The 23,508-nt window shown below is 30.8% G+C and overlaps 1 protein-coding gene across 4 annotated transcripts in view; it reads left to right on the forward strand.

The window, feature by feature from the left end:
* The window catches only part of LOC143244333 (major facilitator superfamily domain-containing protein 6-like), a 38,689-nt gene extending 21,012 nt beyond the window's left edge, over window positions 1-17,677 (forward strand). For 2 of the 4 annotated variants that reach the window (XM_076488799.1, XM_076488801.1), the window contains 3 exons: window positions 2,078-2,227; window positions 9,972-10,104; window positions 11,383-17,677. In XM_076488799.1, the coding sequence (XP_076344914.1) occupies window positions 2,078-2,227; window positions 9,972-10,084 (263 nt within the window). In that variant the 3' untranslated portion in view covers window positions 10,085-10,104; window positions 11,383-17,677. Of the gene's footprint in view, window positions 1-2,077; window positions 2,228-9,971; window positions 10,136-11,382 lie in introns of all 4 variants that reach the window. The other 2 variants (XR_013025031.1, XR_013025030.1) reach the window with 2 other exon arrangements.
* The last annotated feature ends 5,831 nt before the right edge of the window (window positions 17,678-23,508 follow it).

Below are 23,508 nucleotides of genomic sequence, written 5' to 3' on the forward strand. Positions count from 1 at the left end.
TTTATAATAAGTTGTGGTAATGCTACACTAAATTATTTTTTGTTTAATTGAATGATGGACCTAAAATACAGAATAATAACAAATACAAAGGAAACATCTTAAAAATATCAAATTTTTATTACTTTCTAATTGTATGATTAGAACCTTTAAAACAGTTTCAACTTGGAGATGAAATAGACAATTCTTTGCACAGAAAACAACATAATGTAATACATCATTTGATAAATTAAAATTCGTGCTCTCTGTTTGTTTAAAGTGATATACTATGAAACGTCAGAGGGAAGTACTGGCAATTTGTTAAAGAGAAGATGTGACAGGTGGATGTGGTATTTAGCTTCCAGAGCTGGATTTCTTGTTGAAATTTTGCTTGAATGTATATTATTTTATTTTATATATTTTCTGGTTGACTTTTATAAAATAGCTAAAAATAGTGCTTATTCAAAGCCTCACAGGCATTTTGATAATGAAGAATTATTGGGTTTATTAGACAATTTGGAGAATTCATTTTTCTCAGAAAGTGAGAATGATTATTTTCCAACTGAAAAAAAGTGACACTGACAATGAAGCATCATATTCTTTCAACGTACTGAATTAATCATTACTTGAAAATATAGAGTGTAATGTTATGGTAGCAGGCCTACTGATTATGGCATGGCTATGTGGAGTAACAATTTATAACAAAAAAAAAGTTAACAGTTTACTAGAACTCCAGGCTTAATAGTTGACATTCTTGGGTAACAAATCCACATTTATTTTTATACTCTATTTGCTGATGAGGAGTGTTACAACTTTTAATTGTTGAAACAAATGCATATGCTGACATTATTTTTTCATGGAGTCATTGACAGAGCCCTCTGGTTAGGTTGTAAAAGCTCATGTATACTGTGAAATATTGGATTATATAGGAGAAATGTTCTGCATGTTATGGAATTATTACTACAGGCTGAACATTAACATGGTCATGTCTTTTACATGGACAGTTTTTATAACAGTAATTTTCTGGCATGTAAACTCCTAGAAATAAATACATATTACACAGGAAGTCTTTGCAAACCTAAGACTGTTGCATTATTCAAGATATGTGTCTGGTATAGATTTACAGGGTCAAATGATTTCACATTATCCATGCAAAAGGAAAATTGTGCACTGGTACATGGGACTTTGTTTTCATTTGTTCAAATAATGATGCTCAATATTTTGTATTTATTCAGAAAAAAATAATGTGTTCGCCTTTCATTTGTATGGGAGCTTCTACATTGGTAGGCCTATTTGTACTGATTACTGGAAGTCAACAAAAGAAGTATTTCATAAACCGTCAAAACTCCCACACAGTGATCAGGGAAAGACTGTGCAAGCACATTGTCAAGTATTTTTTGAAGGGAGAGAGGATAGAAACATAATGTGTTATTGTGAAACACATTGTTCTAAAAAACTAGATATTTGTACAAAGCCATGTTTTACAAAAGCCCAACAGTAAATAATGAATAGTATAACAGAATGTTTTCTTTTTATTTGGTGTTTTTCATTTGATATATATATAAGAAATTATCATTAAAATATGAGATATATTACTATTCTTGGATATTCAAAAACATACCCATAAAGTAAGAGGATTTAAAACATAGATGATGCACATGTTTGTCCTGTATCACTAAAGAAAATATCTGCAGTGCCAGTTTTGCTCATGGTACATATTTTAGTTTATTGAACATAAATATTCTGTCTGAAATTAGCTTTCATTTTTAAAATGCTCCTGATTAAACAAAATATCTCTGACTCCTTGCATAGGTGTTCATTTCAAAGATGGCATTGAATGTGTTAAACTTTAAAGTAGTTTTTAAAATTATGTGTTCAAGTATTCTAAAATGTTTATATAATGGGAATTAAGTTTGTTCTTAACAAATAGCAGAAATCATTATTTAGTTGTTATGAAAAGCAAAGGATGTAAATATTAATGTGTTTTGTCACATATTATGAGGGCTTTATAGCAATATTTTATTACTTGCAACTGATTCTCAAAACTTTATTTTTCTGTGTTCATTATGCCATCAAATATTTCATAAAAAGAATTTTTTAGGTCTTGCTGTTGGAAGCCTATTAGGAGGAATTGGTTTTGATCATTTAGGTGGTGGTTTAACATTTCAAATAGCTGGATTAATAGCTTTAGTAGCCTGCATACTTCACTGTATCTTCCACTTTATACTAGATAGGATAGAAGCCAAAAAAGGTTAGTCAGTTAAAACATGATACTGCATTTTTCATACAGAAGTCATAATGATCATGTTAGTATAGTTATCATAACTTGTTCCCCTTTATATCATATTCTTTCAAGACAACGTATGTTATAATTACATTATTATTTTAATCAGTATAAAGTTTTGTACTTCTGTTATTGTTAAAAGGTTTTTCTATGCTTCTGTAACTTGAGGTTACCTAACCTGAATATATCCAGTTTTAGTTTGAATTTATTTGAAGAAGGATAAAGAAATTTACAACATTAAGAGAAATAAGAGAACATGATTATGTCCTTCAGTAGCCCAGCAGTAAGTTTAAGGGTTTACACCTTCTTTACAATTCTGGTTTCAGTATTCACAGTGATCAAGGTTTTTCATGTAGCTTTGAGCTTAACAACAAACAAACAAAATGCTACTCTCATAAATTCTTTATTGTTACTCATTTTTATGCCTACTGATTATAATGAAATTGCCACCACTTTTAGAATAGCTTTTTCTCTCAGAAGATGCTAAACATTATAAGATAAATTCAGAAGTTTTATTGGAATGTATTTATGTGGAAAGGGCTCTCCAAGTGAGAACTTTTAAATCTACTAAACCTGTGTTTTTAATCTTATCCTTTTAATATTTTTTTAATATTTGTTGAGAGAAAATCTTTAAAACTTATAAATTTGAAGTTAAATCTGTATTTTTCACTGAAAATTTTGCTACAGTATCTTCAGTAGTGTAGTACTAGTAATATTATCATAATTATTTAATACAGTTTCATGGAAATATAACAGTTGTGAAGTGTTCTTGATGTATGTAATAATTCAGGTTTCATTATCAGAACATATATGATAAAAGCTCTGTCATCACGTGTAAAATAATTTATTTCTTCGTGAAAATTTTAGACTATCTTTCTTCACATTTATAAACAGACATAAATTATTTATGCCTGTTTTACTTTGTATTTTGGTTGTGAAACCACAAATTGCTTTGTGCTGTTATAAAAAAAAAAAAAAAACCTGTATTTTTGTGGTGGCCCACTAGAAGGCCTGATGTAACAGCTTCTAAAAATAGCATATTTAAAGTAAAACTAATTTTTCAGTCTGTAAAACAGTTTAACTGTATGCATGATTTGTGGATAAATTCTCTTCAGCTATGAAACTAAATTCTTAATATGTTGAATCTGTTGTCCTTTATATGGAAACATTATTATTATCATAATAGAATGTTACTCTTACTGTTATTAAAATTATTGAGTTAAAAAAGCTTATAAAAAGTTAAATTTACTTATTTTTTATGGAGTAAACAAAAAGGTTTAAATCTTTTTTTGCATGATTAATCACAACTTTTATTAATTGAACTTAGAATATTTTAGTAAAAAGTTATCAAAATATCAGCTTGTGAGATGCACTTTCTTCAGTTCTATGTGCTTGAAATATCAAAAAAAATTGTGATTTAAATTCATGGTCAACTATAATTTTAAATTGCGAGTTTACTTTTCAAATGCTGAAAAAATCATTATCACTTTTTGTCATTGAAAAACAGTAATAATAATTTCATTAAAATCAGTAGGCCTAAAAATGAGTAACAATTAAGAATTTGTGAGAGTAGCATTTGTTTGTTTGTTGTTAAGCTCAAAGCTACATGAAAAACCTTGATCACTGTGAATACTGAAACCAGAATTGTAAAGAAGGTGTAAACCCTTAAACTTACTGCTGGGCTACTGAAGGACATAATCCTGTTCTCTTATTTCTCTTAATGTTGTAAATTTCTTTATCCTTCTTCGAATAAATTCAAACTAAAACTAGATATATTCAGGTTTAGCACCTATAAATAAGTAGGTTAAAATGAAAAGAAAATTGCTAGTAAGGTAAATTACCTTCTCTCACATAAATAATTCTAGTTCCTTTATAGTCATCTGTATGAAAACCTTTTTTTTTTTGCATGATACAAATCTTGAACTCCTACATAACTCACAGTCAACATGATTCAACTGTATCTCACATGTAAGCCCTCCACCAAAAGGAACACAACACATCTTCCTGACATAACTCCCTTGTTTCAATTCTACTGACCTGTCACTCATTTGGCATTGCTATTGCCAAGAAGATTTTTGTTAGTGCTCTCTTCCCACATTTCGTTTCTGGACATTTCATATGAAGTGGAAATATTTTCTTCCCAATTCACTCTAGCAGTTTTAAGGGATAAATTATCTTTTAATGTTCTTCACATTTCTTTTGTGGTTTTCACTGAAGCTTATTTTTTCACTTTTGAAAATATTATCAGTTACTTCCAGCACAGTTACTCAGAATTCAGGTGGCAGTACTTGATCGAGGAATTATCAACTATAATACAGTGGTAGATTGGTCATTATATGAGTTGACCTTCATCAGATCTTTAGTTTGGGGGCCCACACATTTGGAATAAGGCTCATTGACGTGGAACAAATAAGTGTATGTATATATACAGTTTAAGAAATAGCTTTGAAACTATTATGATATTAATTACATTAATTGTTAACAAGCAATTAAAATCAACACTATAAAACAACAATGAACTTTATTATAAGATAAGCCTTAAAATATTTTATAAAGTCCATTGTACAATAATTTCCACTGATAATGAAGATTGTTTGTGGTGATAGCTCCCTAAAGAATTGGGAATATCCCATCTATCAAATAAAATACAAAGACAGATGAAAAACTAGTTAGCAATCATGAAAAATCAATTGAGGTGCAGAGTTGGGTGCTTACACCTACAATTTCTAATCTGAAGTCAGTTGTGGAAAGGTGGTCATCCTTAAAAGTTCTGTTAGTATCAAAAGTAGAAAAAAAAATCCACCATGAAAATATCTCAATTAAAAGCTCCTTCCAACCTCCACTCTTGAAAGTTCTAATAGTGCCTAAAGTAGAAAAACAATACATCATAATAAGTTTACTATAATTTACTTTATTTTCTAAAAATATATGATAATGAATTGAATAAAATTTAAGATATTACTTGAAATGATCTCAAAACAAACTATATTCCCTTCCTTAAAATGTCTGTGTAGTTCATGTTCCTTCCTATTCTTTTGTAAAATTATTCAAGTGTAACAGGGAACAGCTGAGATGAGCTCAGCTACTAAGTTAGTCTTTCTAGTCCTAGCTATATTTATACTGAATTAATTTTTATTTTAACTATTTAAGGTAGTTAAATACCTCTACTGACAAAACAAAGTATTTTCCTTTTCAAAATTTTATTTTTTAAATATATTTTCATACGTTTTTATAAACAGTGTGAAAATTATTTTCTAATTTAGTTGTGAATAATATAACATTCATAAACTAACTGCTGTTGTTACAAACAGTTAAAAAATATTCTTAGTTGTGATATAATGATGCTTTTTAGTGCATTTGTTATTGGAGATGGGTCGACCAAGATGGGAAAATCAAATCCCCTTCTCTTATCAAAAGTAGTCAACTGTACTACCATTACTAATGTAATATTAAATAAACTCTAAATAATTGACGTGAATATAAAAGTCATTGCATTTTTGTTAAGTTTTTTTTTGTTATATTAAGCTTGTTATAGAGGTCTAGTTATTTATTGCAATTAAATTATCTATGTAATGAAAAGTACACACACACGTGTGTGTAATTTAGGACTTGGAACCAGTTTCATGAATGAGTGTTCATAAAAAAAAAACTGTCCTACTTGAAAAGAACTTCATTCATGCTGGAATACCCAGTGTTTGTTTATATACCTGTTCATTAAAAGTAATATAACTTGTACACACAGATATGAAGGAAAAAACAGTAAGTTACAGTACAGTTATTTGGATTTATTTATTTATATTTGTCTGTTTTAGGAAATATAAGAACTTTTAAGGGTGGAGGTTAGTAGAAACTTTTAGTGGATATGTTCCTATGGTGGTTTTATTGTATTTCCGCTTTAGATATTAGTAGAAATTTCAAGGGTTACTGCCTTCTCACAACTGGCTGCAGATGGTGAAAGGTAGGAGTTCAGATGTTGTAGGTATAAGTACTCAATTCTGCACCCATAACTGTTAATTAGTTTTTTATCTGTGTTTGTATTTTGTTTGATAGATGAAATATCTCCAGCACCTTGGGAGTTATCGCCAAAGACAATTTCCATTATGGCTTCAAGGTTATGACTGGAAATTACAATGAACTTTATAAAATAATTTTAAGGCTCATCTTAATACACACTGGGGCATCTATTTTGCTACATGTTATGTTTTCCTTTTTTGTTGCCTGTTTGTTTCTTTAGCCATTGCATTCTTTATTCACATTCCACTTTTGGAACATTTCTGTTATTTTCCTGTCCAATGACTGAGAGTTCTCTATTACATGTGTATTCTTAATGCAGATTGGAGTTATGTGATTGATCTATCCTGCCTCAATCACTTCGTTCTTTCCTTTTTTTCTGTGCTGTGTTTTATTACATTATGGTGGTCATTTCTTCAGGACTGAGGATACCCAGGGTCGACGTTTTGTATTCTTATGTCCATGTTTCAGTTTTTCATCCCTTGTAGTACTGTCTTAGGTTTGCTCAATATGGGGTTGGGTACCAGTTTTGTACCTTAAGCTTTGAGCTTGTTTCAGATCTTTATGTTCTTATCTCTAATTCCTTATCCACTTGCTTTGGTTGCTGATGTATTTGGACAGGATTGAGATCTGTTTACACCTTTATTTCTCATCCCATTTGTCATTATTCCTGGGTTATTTTGTTCATTTTTTACCACTCTGTAGTAGGTTTTTCTGATTGCTCCTTCCTGGCTGGCACAGGTCTGTGTTATTTGCTTCTTTAGCTTGATTTTTTTTTGTTCTTGTTGTTCTGTATTGATTTTTTTTTTTACCCTCCATCTAGGTGGCATGTGACATCTTCATTCTGTTTGCTTTTGTTTCCTTGACTGAACCTGGATGGCCCCTATGTCCCATATATACTTTGGACTGCTTCATTGACTTCAATGCTTCTTTCTTGCTGTTTCACTTCCTAGCACCACTTCTCTGTTTGAGATGTTTTCCTTCTTCCTTTAGGCTTTTGATTGTTGTTGATTCAATTGTCTTTTCTTATTCCTGGTCTCCTTTTTCCTACAGTTAATTCCTCGTGTCTTCACTCTAATCAGGCATTTTCCCTTTTACCTGAATCTCACTCTCCTCAAATGTTGGAGGTGCTTCTTCAATCAAGCACTGGGACTACACCTCATACTTGTATCTCCTATTATCTGCTTCAGGTAGCTATTTCTTCTTTGTTTGGGTGCCATCTTCTACTTATTGCCATTTTCATTTATCAGTGAGACTGTGACTCATTTTTTAGGAACATGCCCCTCTTTTTCTTTATGAATTCCAATTTGTGATGTGTGGTGTCTGTTCAGGTATAATTCAAATTTTCAAATCTGCACTGTAAGGCCAAGATAACTTAAAAATTGAAATTTCCATGGTCGTTAAATGGTTACTACAGTTTTTACTCTTGCACTGTCTCTTGAAGATTTTCATATACTCTGCTGGGAATGGTTTCTGTCTAATTGGTTTTTGAGTGGGATATTTTACAGTACAGGGGCATCTTTATTATTCAGATTATGTCAGTATCCCAGATTGGTCAAATATTTTATATCTTTGATATCACACATCTTGTTCACAGATTGGTGCGTATGATATTTCCCTCTGGTCTGCTGAATTTGAGGTGAAAATGGTATGATTCTCTTTTCTACTTCCTCTAGACAGCTGTGTTTTGAATTGCAATTAACATGCTGCCAATATGACCCTCTCTCCTACACAAATATAGATGTTGGTTCTCAGTGGCTGGGTTTTGGACTGTAGTTGACTTACCATGTACATTCTGACATGCCCTAGACACACTTAACTTCGGGGCACATCCTTTTTGCCCTCACCCACAGTAGTGTCCTCTGTGTGACTGAGATTCAGATATTGTATGGTCCTGTACTGCAGGGACCTTCCCTCCTTTTTTTGGGTGTTTGTATGATTTATACAGATGATTCTTTGTTTCCCGTATTCTGGTCTTTTCATCTATTCAGTATGGAATTCTAGCTATATCTGTGAGAGATGTAAGTTACTGTATCAGAAGTTACAATTTTCCTGCACTTTAAATGTGTTTTTGTCCAAACATATTTTTAATTGTATCTGAAGAAAATTGCAGTGACTTAATAATAATAATAATAAAAAAAAAGAGAGAGAGTAGTTTCTTGAGAAAAAATGTTAGTGGAAAATGATTGCTCATAAAAAAAATTGTTGTGTATATAAATATATCTCATCATGAAATTTCATGTTCTACACGGTGTTTGTAAATTACAAATTTTTTAAGCTGTAAGTTCATTATTAATAAAATCATGAATGCCTTTTACTGAGAAACTTAACAAGCTCTGATTATGACACCAAATATTTTACATTATTAAGGCACACTGTGTGTTACTAACAGGAGTGATAGTTTAGTGAATTTCCATGTTCTGTATCTCAGATTGTGATTATCCACACTGTCACATATTTTCAGTTGATGTGCTATACTGGAATCTTACCTCACATACTAAATTTCAGTGCAATCCATATAGAAATACTTGAGGTATAAAATCTCTAATGTTGCTTTTCTTCTTTTTTTCTTCGTATCAAAAGTACAGAAACTTTATTTGATAGAAAATAATGCATTTATGGATTTTTTTTCTTTCAAATTTGGTATACTAAAAGATCTTTTTAACCTACAATTAGGAGTCGTATTTGCTGTAAATATAAGCTGCATGTTCAAAGTTATTCAACAAAAACTGCTCAAATTTGATTTTAAAAAAAATTGAATCATGTTTTACCCAACGTCATGTCCCAAGTTTAACAAAAAATGAGACCCAGCTAACTAATGAATGAATATTTGCTGTAAAGTGCTTATTAATGCTGTAAATAGTTACCAACTTTAATTTCATTGTTTGAAGTTGAATGCTGAATCCTTTTTTGGCCATGCATTTTTTCACACCTGTAATGTTTTTAATTAGATTTCTCTTGCATAATAACCTGGTTTCTGATGTTTAGGAATACAGCACATATTTCTAGTTTTTTTTGAAGTGAAAACTAAACTTATTCTATATCAGTAAGTAACAAGCATATTGCAGCCATTTGATTAAGGTATATAAGATACAGTATTTTTAATCTAGTTATTATACAGTAATAAACACCGTGATTCATTCAACCCTTTTTAAATTTCAACACCAGATTTGCACCACAAATTAATACTGTCTATTACTATGGATTTGCAAAGTGGTTGCTTTTGAATTTCAGTCACAGATAAATAAGTGGATGATATGACTGAGTGAGGTTCAAATATATGTTGAAAAACTTTTCATCAGTTAGCTTTAGCAACAAATATTTCTAAGTTGTAGGAACTTTTACATTTGAAGATTATGTAAAAGTTGTCAGAAATCTTTTATTTGATAATGCTTAGTTCAGTAATCAGATTCCTCATGATTTATATATTTTCAATTAAAATAGTTGTGTTTCTGGTTTCAGACTGTTATTGGTTTTCCAGAATTGTAAATTCTGGTTTACTGTCTCTTCTAAGTTAAGAGCAAAAAAGTTTTCTTTTATTAGGGGAATACAAGTAAACTAAATTCTCCAACATGTCAGAGTGAAACTGTTTTATGTACTATACTTTGCTTTTATTAGGAATGTAATTAATTTATGAAAAGTTAGTAATGACTAATCTGAAAATTTTTGTGTTTTGATTTATACCATACTTTCTTTTCAGTTGCACAAAAGTCCATTTCACGACAAATAAATGAAACAACATCATTTTTGGAACCCAGCACTTCTCAGTCAGGATCATCATCTTCTCATCTGGAAGAACTTTCATCATTTTAATTTTTGTATAGCAAGTGACAGTGAGTGTTTGCAACAAGATTTCGATTAAATGTAAATTTATTATACAAAATTTTCATCATTTTAATTTTCATATAGCAAGTGATAGTGAGTGTTTGCAACAAGATCTGTGTTTGGATACTAGGTAATAAATTGCCCTGGATTACCCCTACTTAAATGAACCTAGTCCTAAATGGAGAATTAACAACTGCTATAATTCCAGATTTACTCAGCCTTTTACTGAATAAAAAATGCAAAAAGTTATATTTTAATAAAATATTTCTACTAAACATTCATGTAAGAATTTACTGCATCAGTGTTTGTGAAAGGTCAGTTGATTCACAAGAATAAAACTACTTATTTTCAATAAAAGTTTGCATATTGTATTTGCATAAACTCTGGAACTTGATAAATGAATTTGAAAAATATCTTGTTTATAGACTTCTCTAACCAAACAACATATTTGATTCCAGAGTATAATGACAAGAATAACTGAAAAAAAAAAAGAACTTAATTGATTAACACAGTTCTTTCCTTTTCACTGTTGACTGTGAAGTTACAATATACTTTTATTAACAGTCTAAACCTGTATTTTTTATTAGACATGTTTTACGTTCTAGTTTTATTTGGCCACGTGTCAGTAATTTCCCCTGAACAATAGGTTAGTTCAGTGAAGAAAAAAAAGGTTTTTGGAATAGATGGTTTACAGTTAAATAGAGTAGGTTTGGTTTGTTTATTAAGGCTATTAACTCATATGTAAGGGAAGTTTTAAACTAGGTCTAGAGAGTGCTGATAGTCAGGATAAACTTTGCAGAAAGAATAAGAAGCAGAGAAAAGTTTAGCATAGAAAATGAGTATAGAAATACACATGTTTTTGAGGGTGTGCTTAATTGTACTGTTTTAATGCTAGAAAATGTATAAAATAAAACAGACAACTTTAAGAGCACTGGTAGGAATGGAGGATTCTCATGTAATGGGAATAAATGAAACTTGGTTACTTGTAGATTTTGATGACAAATTTCTTTGAAGTACAAGGTGGAAGGCTGTTTAATAGTTATAGAGTACTAAATAGAGGGGTAAGAATGGATTTATGTGTAAAATGTGAGTTACATGTTGTTGAAGTTGAGGATATCAAAGATAACAGCAAGAGGAATGAGTTCATTTCGATTTATATTAGGCTTTTAGTGGAAATATGTTACAGACCATCAGATGATACTAATGAAATTAGTGAGCAACTTTACAATGAGATTAAAAATTTAGCTGTTAATAAAAGTTATAATTATGGGTGATTTTAATTTCAGGCACATGGATTGGGAAATGCTAGAGTCAAACCATGTGGAAAAAAACTATTCAGGATGGATTTCTTCATCAGTTCGTCAAGGAACCTACAAGAAACAATACTGTTTTAGATTTATTGTTGACTTCAAACATAGAAATGATTGAGAAAACAGGAATTAGGGAACATGTGAGTGCAAGTTATCATTGCTGTATTAGATTTGATATTTTGCTGCATATGGAGATGAAGATAATGAGATTTTGATTACAAATTCCCAAAGAAAGAAACTTTGATGAGATGCAACAAGAATTATGTATTGTAAATTATGCAACTGAGTTACTTGGAAACACTGATCGTCTGCAGAAAATGTTTAAAGATAAAATTTTAAATATTCAAGGTAAACATGTTCCTCATAAAAAGAAAAGTAAAATACCAGGTTGGCATACAAACAATTTAAAAGATAAAATTAAAGAAAAGCATCATAAATCTTAAGAAATTTCAATTGGCAGGTATGATGGGAGACTTAGAAGATTATAAGGTTGATGAAACAGGAAATTAGGACATTAAAAAGAGTGTTTGAGAAAAAATGCCTGAAGATGTAAAAATTAACAATAAATATTTCTTTAAATACAGTAAGGGTAAACAAAATGTTAGGATGGGGTAGGGCCCTTGAAGGATAATAAAGGAAGGCTCATATCTGATGGTTATGAGGTGGCTAGATTGTTAGGTTTTGCATTATCTGTGGTTTTTTACTATATGGATTTTCAGAAATTATTTGATGAGGTGCCACAGAAAAGGCTTGTGAGAAATAAGTGTCTGTATAGGTGAGGGATAAGTTAACAAATTGGCTGGAAGAAAGCAGAGGGTTGTTACAAATGGAGTGTAGTCAAACTAAAAGTAGGGTATATCAGGGCTCAATTTTAGGATCTTTGCTCATTTTGATTTACATTAATGATAAAGAATGTTTGATACATTACTTAAATTTGCAGGTGATATTTAGGTTTAGATGTTGCTAGCTGTGAAGAGGATGCTGCTGCTTTACAAAATAATTTAGATCATTTAGCAAGTTGGGCAAATAAATGGCAAATGGGTTTTAATTATAATAAATGCTAAATAATGCATGCAGGTTATCATAACTTCCATTATAAGTGTAATTTGGATGGGAATCACCTTAACAGTATCATGAAAGAAAGGGATCTTGGTGTAATAGTTGATCAGTTTCTTAAGCCATTCAACTAGTATACTATTGCTAGTGGTAGGGCAAATAGAATTTTAGGTTGTATCTACAGAAATATTAAATACAAGTCTAAATAGGTTAATTTCATTGTATGGATCACTGGTTAGGCCACATTTGAAGTGTTGTTTGCAGTCTTGAGTTCCTTACTTTAGAAAGAATGTTGAACTGTTGGAAAAAGTTCAGAAAAGGGTTTCAAGAATGTTACCTGGGATGCAGGAGTTGTCAAATGAAGAAAGGTTGAAATTGTGATGTTTTCTCTTGAAAAAAGAAAGTGTTGGAGGGGATGTGATTGAAGGGCTTAAGGTTGTAAAGGAATTGATAGTGTTGATGCATTAACTTTGTTCATATTTAGCAGTGAGAATAGTAAGACTAAGGGACACAAATATAAATTTTGGTTTGAAAGGAGTCATCTTCAGCTAAGACAGTTTTATTTTTCTAATAGGGGTTTGCATTTGGAATGGGTTGTTTTCAGATGTTGTAGAAGCAGTAAAATTAAGTGATTTTAAGACAAAGTTTGATAAGTATATGAATGACAAGTGCTGGGTTTAAGATTTAAACTAAAACTATTGAATAATGGGTCACACCATGATTTATTGTTTCATTACACAATGTTTTATGATAACATTAATACAAAAATGCAAAGCTCTTGGTTGTATATCAGTAAAGCTGTAAGACTTTCTAATGTCTATGCATTATTTGTGCCAAACTTAGTAGATTTTATTACTTTCTTAGAAGTAAAAAGAAAGAGATTCTAAAATGGGCAATTTGGAGTGCAGATATGTCATATGTGAAGATTGCCATATTAGACATTTCATTTTGAAATTAAGAAATTAAAGTCTATATAATATTACAATTTGGATTATGAAGTACATTTCATGCTAAGTTTAGTGACATACATTCAGAATAAAATTGTAAAGAAAAAGGTTGTGAGATGCAGCTAAGTGGAAGGATATTACATGTTCTATAGAAATAATTATGTAGTAAACTGGTCTACAAAGCATAAATTGTGACTTAGTCACCAGTATTTTGTCAAATACAATGCCATTTCAGTTATTTTATATTAGTTAAGTATATATAACATATTATTGTTTATTTTTTCAGAAATTCTTATGTTGTAGTTAGTTTTGTTGAAACATATATATAAAAAATATATATTAAAAACCATGATTTCTTGTATTTATGAGTAAAACTGAGTGATTAGTGGTATTTGCTAATTAATTAATTGATAAGCTCATTAACTGATTAGTATGCACCATTACCCTTACAAAATAAAAACAAAACATCTCAGGTTCATGACTGTCTAACCCATTGCATTATTTTGACATGATGTTAATTTTCTTACTTTCATTTGTATTGTTTGTTTTTAAATTAATATTCAGATTACCTCTGGTTTCAAATGACAGGTCCATTCTATAAACACGTAATAAAAGCAAGTATTTTCACATGAAAGAAGAAACTTTAGTAATATTGTATATCAACATTCAACATGTTATCCTAAAGTAACCTAATTAAGTCAGTTAAAATATTGATAATATATTCTGTGAATAATGAGCTTATTTGAGTTATAATCCAGCAGCTCCAAAGTTTGTATCATTATTTTATTAATATGATTGATATGAAGTCAGAAGGAAAACTTAAAACTTTTTAATTACAAAAACAGTAAATTTACAGAAATTAGGAAAAGCAAGGCAGTTGTATGTTTCAAGAATACATAATTCATTCAAAACCATGGTTTCACCAGTAAAGACATCATCAAGTACAGACTAAAATGTTTTGTGACCTTTATCTCGAGACAAGTGGTGTAAGAGGTAAGGAGGATCTTAAGTTGTTTGGTTATTTAGAACTTTTTCTAGATTTGTTTTCAGGCTACTGTTTATTTCTAAAGTTTCTGTGTTGGTTGTTTCTATGGAACATCCTGTTTGACTTGTATATACACTATTGCAGTCTTTACAGATTAGTTGTAACATGCTGCTCTATTGTGGGAATGAGCAAGCACAGTTTGGGATGACAAGACACCAATTACAAATGATTTATTTAAAAACCTAAGACAGTTTTGAGTGGGTACACAAGTCAACCAACTTGAGGAAATTTACAAATAAAGCAAGGAATAAATGACACTGAGTCCTGTTCTACATAAGAGGGTATACACTTTATTAACATTTATGAGCATGTACAGTTGAAGCCTTATGCTGCATTGGTGTTTATTAACATGAAGCATTATACTTTCATCAAAAATGATTAACATAAAGGTTTATATTTTCAGTAACATTTTTTAGTTCCATAATGTTTCTTACCTTAATACCTTCTCTATATTACTTAGCTAATTTTAACCACTTTTGCATTATACATCATGGTTCCTCTTGGCAATATTATCAGGTAAAGAAAAGTAGCAATTAAAACTTACATGGAGTTAATGTAGTGCAAGTTCTGCATGTACGTATAAACTACCATTTTGTTTCTTGTGTAAATCAGGAACTTTGATGAATTGGAACAGTTAGAAAACCTGGAACTCTCTGAAAAACATTTCCAGGCTTAAACAACTTGATGTTAGGGGAAACCTTACTTTTAGTCCAGAGATACCAGTTTTTAATTTATTTGCAGCATAATCCATCTAAACTCATTTGGGTACACTTCATGGTGATAGGTCCAGCAATTAGAGTGAACTTGTCATTCTTTAGTGATTGGTGCCCAGTGATCTGGGGTGGATGTCGGATGATGTAAAAAGGTTATGGGAATGGGTACCTGTGTGTAACATTTCTCACCCTGTGTCATCTGTTTTGAGTAAACTTTTTTTGACCAGATTACATATGTTGATATATTTACATCTGTGAACACATGTTTAGACTTACATTACTGTCTAATTTGAAGCACTGTATGAGAAATATTATCTCACTTTTCACTGATATATGCATAATGTTTAATACAATGTCAGTTGTTCTTTACAGGTATGTTCTATGTTTGCCTTTTGTTAGCATTCACAACTAATATATCACAACACATCCACAAGTCTATAGCTTGGCTCATGAGAAAGCTTAGTCAAAGCATATGTTTATTTTCAAAGGACACTTTATCTCTTTAGAAGACTTAGTTCAAGCACTTGTTTTTTTTCGAGTGCTTCACCCCTCCATTCTTAAACAATTTCACCACAGTACCTCCATGTTTCTACTCTTGCTTGTAGTTTAGTTCTAGTAATACTGAATTAAGGTAAATCAGTTGGAGCATCCTATTCAATAATTGTATAAGACTTCTCCTATTCCTGACAATCAACTGGATAAACCTCTAACTAATCATTAAATAATTACATCCAAATGAAGCCAAATAAGTAAACAAAATTGTGAGGAAGGACCATATTAAAAACAACAGATCCTAATCTCTTATGAATTATATCGTAACCATAAATTTTAAGCCATAAACAAAACACATTAAAATTAAAATATGTTGCATATTTTTAAAAATAGCAGTGGCCATCCATGTGGTACAATGTTGGTCTAGCCCCATGTGATAATCGTAATTTAATACTGGAGCTACTAACCATTTATAGGCAGGGCAATCCAGCTTCTCCAGCTACAATTTCTCCTGCCCTTTAGTGTATAGCAGGGTGTGGTAGCATTTTACCTTCTTGCAAATGTGGAGTTTGTAAAAAAAATACTCCCCCTCCTCTCATTATAATCAGTGAAAGTATGTGGATGCCTAAGTCGTGCGTCTGCTATTCTCTTCTTTTGATATCCTCTTCAAGAAAGGTTGTCTGAGATTGTATGTCTTTCAGTCTTTAGTCAACAGTAACTTTCAGTTTACACTTTGGCACTCTTCTGAAAAGAAAAAAAAGTGCTGTAATATGTTCAGATAATCTAAGTACATATAACACATTTATATATATATAAAAGATGTCCATTTCTTGGTGTCTTTTCATACACAAAGAAATATATTTCCAGTTTGGTACCTTTTCCAAGTCACCCTCTAATTTCAGTTGACACTCCAATTCGACACGTTTCACTTCCTTTTGGGAAAGTTTGTGGATGCAGTTTCAATTGATTTTGTTTGATTAATTGAATATTTCTATACCTGTTAATTTAGCCTAATAATTTTCACTCCTCAAATAACCTTTATATGAAAATTTTGCTACCCTCATGGATTGGTTAGTAATTTAATAAATTTTGTCATCATTTATTGTAATTAAACTACTTCCTACATAGAGAACAACTAGTATAGTGCAATATATATTCTTGATGTAATCCTTTAAAAATACAAATAGAGATCTCCATCTGCAAATAGAAACCAATAATATTTGGATCTGTAGGTGCCTCCCAGTGGTTCAGCAATTAGTCTTAGAGCTTATAATGCTGTAAATTGGGTTTTGTAACCCATGATGGACAGAACACAGATAACCCATTGTGTAACTTTGTATTTAATAACAAACAAACAAGCATGTAGAAATATGTGATAAATAGTTATGAAGAAAAATCTTGTAGTAGGTCTGTATTGTTTGAGCCTATATCAGCATCTAGAGAGAATGTCAGCTGAAATCTTTTAGTAAATATGTTTATCATGTTCATATAAAATTTGATGTTTAAGTCTGCAGATCATGCTTCAGAGTTTGTTGGAAGTCAACTAAAAGAAATAGAATGAAAATATTATTTATTTAGTATTTTATTATGTAACAGTAGATTAACAGTGATGTTTCTTTTGTAAATTGGGTAACTTTTTTTAAATGCATGCTAAAGTTAATTAGATTGTGCCATTTTTAATATTAATTTTCAAAGCCATTTTATGTGCTTTTAGTATAAGTTTTTTTCATGATACAAAGGTTTAGTACAAAATATTTAGAATGTTTCACTGTACAATTTTGATACAAATGTTCATATATTTTTTATTAAGTGAGAAATATTGATGTATAAAACTATATAAAATGAATCTAGTAAGTACATTAATACACACTTAAAGATTTTATACCCATGTAACTTTGTAGTAGTTTAAATGTTTAGTTTTTGGTGTTATTATAAATGTTTGCAATACAGAAGCATTTTATGTATCTAAGAAAAACAATGGTATCAATAAAGGTAATAACATTTTAAAAAGTCTAAAGGATAATTGTATATTCTTGGCTCAAACATCTTAAACTAAAAAGAAAATCCTGAATTTATATAGAAGAACTGAGCCAGGAAAATACATTCACTTTGAAAAATTGTCATAGTTGTTGTAAAAATAGTTGAATTTCTATATCCAATGGACAAAACTACCTCATTTGCTGTGAAAGTTAAGGACTCAAGATAATTGATTCATTAACTCTCTTTTACATGGATTTTGCCTTTTTGCTGGCCTAGTAACTAACCTCTCGGTAACCATGAAAGAAACCATACTATAACTTTTAATGTCGTACGTATATCTTTGTGAAAATGTGGGAAACTTTTAGTAAACATTACAGGTTGTTTTTTTTTCAAGATTAAAAGTACTTTTACAGTTTTCAAGTTTAATTTGCATAATCTTTGAAACCTCTTATATCAATATTAAATATTGTTTTTAGTAAAACTTTGTATCTTATCTATTTTTGCTATGGATGGTTCATTTGACCTATCTTGTAACTACCCCAAAAATTATAAGTAAATATAAACTACCCTGCAGATTATAAGAGAAAGCTACAACTTGTTATCCTAAATAGCTTAAGGCTCCTAACAATTTTAATCTATTTCTATGTAATTTTATTGTTTTATGACCATTTAAACCACATCTAACTAATTGTCATTACACCAGCTGTAACTCACTTGGCAGACACATAGCTCAAACTACCTTATCAAATAATGTAGAATATGAACTAATCAAGAGCATATCTTCTGAAGAAATGTTATTTATTGTTTTCCATTATATAATTTAACGTAATATGTTTCTAATTTTTTACATTTTAATTACTTTTATGACATTAACTAAGAAATATATTTAAAAAAACAAGAAACTTAGTACTTCTTTTTGGTCTTTTGTTGTTGTTTTTTGCTGTCAGCTCACAGATGAAATTTAAGCCTATATTTTTGTAATGATGGTACTATTATACCAAATAGTGTTTATTTTAAATCTCCACTTAAGAATACAAAATAATAACACTCTCAAAACAAACAATGCCCAATAGAAAAAGTAATTTAACTGGCTTTCCAACTAAAGTATAAGTGCCCTAAAATAATTTCTTTGGCTGCTCAGTCTGAACTCAATGATAGTAACTTTCCAATTTTAGGCAAAATAACTAAAAATATCTGCTAAAAACAAGGCAGCATTATATGTCATACAGTAAATTAAAATTTTGCCTTTATTTTGCATATAAATGATTAAATAACAAATGTCAGAGAGAATTACTGGCAATATGTGGGTGTGGTAGGTGGGTCTAACTTTCTTGTTTGTATCTCCATAAACAAAGAAGACTATAGTCTTTAGAAACTAGGCTGTGCCTTCATAGTACTTCCACTGTAATGAGTAATGTATGCTAAACTCAGGACATCAGGGAAGGTTGATGAAAAAACATGGATGTACAGACTGTAGTGATCAAATGTCATGATACAGATACAAGGTGAGATTGAGAATTTAATTAAGTATTCCCTTTTAAAATTAAAACTGATGTAATATTAAAATTTGTTTTGGTAACGTATGTTTTGATGCCAGGTTTACAGGTATATACTGTGATAATAGTTGTTTCATGAAACAACAGAAAAGGTTGTGACATGTGCAGTTTGATCTCTGTGTAGCAAGAGGGTTAATGCAACATAAACAAACTCTGATTTCACTATTCATTGTTAAACTTTTTACAAACCATTAGGTCTTGCAAGTTTAGTTTGGTTTTCAAAACTGTTGTTTGCATGTAGAAAGTATTCAAAGTATTCTACAGTTATTAAACATTTTGTTATTCAAAAAGCTCACCTAATAAATTAGAGAGATTTTGCTGTGAATGTAGAGCATTCAGTTTTTAAAACATTAGTCTTTATTCTTGAAGGTTTTAGGACTTGTGACATGTTCTCAACTTGCCTTTCTTTTGTGTAATATCCCCTTGCCATGAAGTTCTGTATGGGCCAGGCTTTGTTAAGAGTTTTCATTGAGAATTACCCTTTCTCTTTCATTTGTTCTAATTATGCGAGATGACATGGACACATTATAGTATGTTAAGATGTACATAAAAGCCAGTAATTAGCTACTGAGTGTGTGGAACAGTGTATAATTTATACAGTTATTGAAAATATAACTACTGTAAAACCTTGTACCAAAAATCGAGCACTCATACTACATTCTGTTGTATTTTCCACCTTGATGAAAGTGACTACTGTTTGTAACATGTATTTACCAGATTATATTGTACCAGGAAGAAAAAGACAAAAAGAAAATAAATTGTAATATTTTTTCTTCTGTGATAATATTTCAGCTACTTTGTTTACCATCCATTATGTAAATAAAAAAACACATCACTGAAATGTATACCACCTCTGTATATTAGCAAAGATAAGTATAGTAAGGAATGTAATCTCCTTTACATTACTACAGTACATCCAGCTATAAGAAAAGTTATTTTGTATTAAACTACTTCCACAGATTATAAATGTAAGCTTTTATTATAATGCAGCATGCTTAGAAGTGTGATGCATGTATAAGGAGTTGAATGAAAATTGTGATCTCCTTTACCCATAATGTGAACTCCTTAACATGCATCTCACAATGTTCCCAATTATCTAATTTTGTAAATAGACCCCTAATTATTGCTCACAGATTTAGCTTTGTAATTTATCAGTCATTTAAACATAATTTGAATATTAGTTATGCAGCTAAAGAGATACATGCCTGTTATGTAATCCCACTTTCAAGGGCTTTTCTTGTAGGAAATTGAGGACTAATACATTTCAAATTCACCATATCCTAATCATCTGCACATGACAGAAATTAAATACGGTAGGAAAGGCGTTATGCACTTTATATATTCCTGTCTGAAGAAAACTGAAGTGAAGAAGGCCATTAAATATTTTTTTATGTTCAGTGACTTTTATATAATAATACAATTTACATTTACCTTTTTAATTGCTGATAATAAGAAATGTTTTTACTGTTGTGACATAACAAAGTGACACAATTTGAATAAACTAATTTTATTACAAGCTCCAAATGGATATACCCAAAATATCTTTTGATACCTTGTGTTTAGAGAATGATAAGATCAAATTACTTACTTCATGGATTGATTTTAAGACTTTTTTTTTTTAACCTACTCAAAAATTTGTAGTCTTGAAAATAAACAACTGTAAAGGAGAATGCATGATTACAGCAACATGTTATTTTGGATATTTTTATATCTGAAAAAGTATGGGACCATCAGCTAATAACAGATTTTCGAAATATGTTTACTATTTATTTCCATATAAAGGTTTAAATCATACTTAAGATTTTTATGTTTGTGTTACTGCTTTGAAATTAAATGTAACTGTTAGTGACATGCTACTCTTAACACACCCACAGTTTATATGCTTGGTTTGCTAGAAGAACTTAACACAAACTCAACACATTATACATGTTTGTATAATGTACATGCTCAGAGCAATCTGCTCCAAAACACTGGTGACATCAGATTGGGCACTTAATGTAGTTTGGCCAATATGAAATGGAGGGTAACTTCCAGAGAAGATACTGACACTTCAGTTTACTTTCCTGTGTTTGATATGTATGCTAGTGACCTGTGGAAAGAGATCTTGATAACTGAATGATGACTGGGTAACTAGAAGAACACACCACTTTGGGCTTAAATTCCTGTAGATGGGAGGTCCTGAGATGGCTCCCTCAGGGTCATTCAACTGATCAGTTGTTCTGGGCTTACACATCCACAATGAATTTTGTGACCAGTAGGTCTAGTACTGGAGTTTGGGTACAGGGCCCATGAAACTCTTAACAATACTGCACTGTTCTCAGTAGGTTGTGCTTTATAAATAATAACTTCTCACCTTGTAGTTCTGCATAGTGGATAGTCAGTAGGTATCGAATTTTCTTTTTTTTTTATTAAAATAAATTAACAAAAGAGTGGATTAACAGTGAAAATCCAGGAACTGGTGAGTCTGAACTCACACAGTCATCACCTTCCATACCTGTATCTGATTCTGTATTCTTTATCAGAAACCCTGATAAACAGAATGATTTATAAAAGCTTGACAGCTTTCAAGAGCTGCTCAAGAAATTAAGACTTGGGGACCTAATAATGAAAACAACCACTACCATACAACAGTGAACTCCTTTTAAAGTTAAGGGACCACTGACTGAGGTAACCTACACAGTACTTTGAGTTCCTCAAGAGGAGTTATAGTTGAGAAAATCTTAACATCTAAGAACCAAAGCATTTTACTGATTTATCTCTAGTCAAAGAGTTCCACTGTCACATGAATATCCACTATAAAAGAGTAGAATATTTGAGTTGACTAGGATTTTCATAGTGATTTTCATCACTACTGTTTGTCTCCCTATATGGAGATAGGTAATTTAAGATGCAAAGTTTGGTCTTATATTCTTAACTCTCTGTTTCTTCTGGTGTAAACAGTTAAACTTGTTATTGTTATTCTGTTCTTTTAATCTGTACTTGTTACATTATGGCAAAGACCATGAAAGCATTAAATGTTAAAATGTATCACACTGTGTCAGCTGCTCTGGTATATTTTGACACTTAATGCTTTCATGGATAAGGAAGATAAGGACATGCCTTCCATAGCAGATTTAGATTGCTGTATGTTGTTCTACCTGCAAAGTCTTTAAAAACTTTCATACTATTGCATTCATTGAACAAATAGATAGATGAATCAATTCATCTAGTGAGTGACTGGGACCAGTTCAGTTGATTCTAATATGCAAGACCATTATTTGGTTATGTTATAACTTACTGGAATCTTATTCATATGATAGGTGGTGTGTATGGAGCTTGACACAGAGAAAATTAAGTGTCAAAAGCAGAAAAAAAAAACAACTCCCTACTTATGTCTGCATAACTATCTGAATTAAAATGGACACATTGTTACAGTGGATCTATCAAGGGTTTTGGAGAAAATGGAAGAAGGAATAAGTCTATGGAACATTTGCTCTGAGATTATAAGCTGTTTCTCTCTTAACTGGTAATGATTATATTTATTCCTATGCTAAGCTCAGTTCTGTAGTTACTCATATTGATTTTAATTTGTTCACCTTTTTCTTGGAAGATGGAAAATGATCCATGAGGCATTGGCCATTTTCCCATCATTCTGAGGAAGACTGACAACAGGTTATACCACCTGACTTGCTTATCATGATGGAAGTAATAGAAGGTTAATTGACCTTTTTTCTACACTCAGAGCTTTATCCTGCCATTATTAGCTTAACATTTGTTAATAATTGTTTATATTGTCCCAGAGAATGGTACTTACAACCTTTAAAACTTTTGATATTTTTGTCACAGTATCCTCATCTATGGAGAATGTGTTACCAAAGAGCACAGATCTGGAATATATTATGCAAATATTCTACTTTTATGAATTGCATAGACTACTAAAAGTCTCTCAACTGTCCCTAGTAGGTCAAATGTGAAAGTTACAAGAATTATTCAATTACATTCACTTCAGTATGTTTTCCACTGCCATTTTCAAGATTGTTTTGGACATGGTTTGAAAAGTGGATAAGCACTATACAATCTATACCTGTTCAGTCTTGCAACTGAATGATCAAGAACTGGCTAATTGCAAACAATGTTGCCAACATCTTTGGATGATACTCTTTGTGAAATGCTTTGCCAGCTTTTCTGTTTATCCTTCAATCTGATATTTTGATTATTTACTTTGCATTATCAACACTTTTATGGTAGTTGGTTCAAAAGAATGTGCCTCATACCATTATTTACAAGCTACCTTGAAATAGCATTTATGTTGTAGCAACTTGAATTATTGAACA

The sequence above is a fragment of the Tachypleus tridentatus genome, chromosome 2 (genome assembly GCF_004210375.1).
Source record: "Tachypleus tridentatus isolate NWPU-2018 chromosome 2, ASM421037v1, whole genome shotgun sequence".
In the NCBI taxonomy this organism is placed as follows: Eukaryota; Metazoa; Arthropoda; class Merostomata; order Xiphosura; family Limulidae; genus Tachypleus; species Tachypleus tridentatus.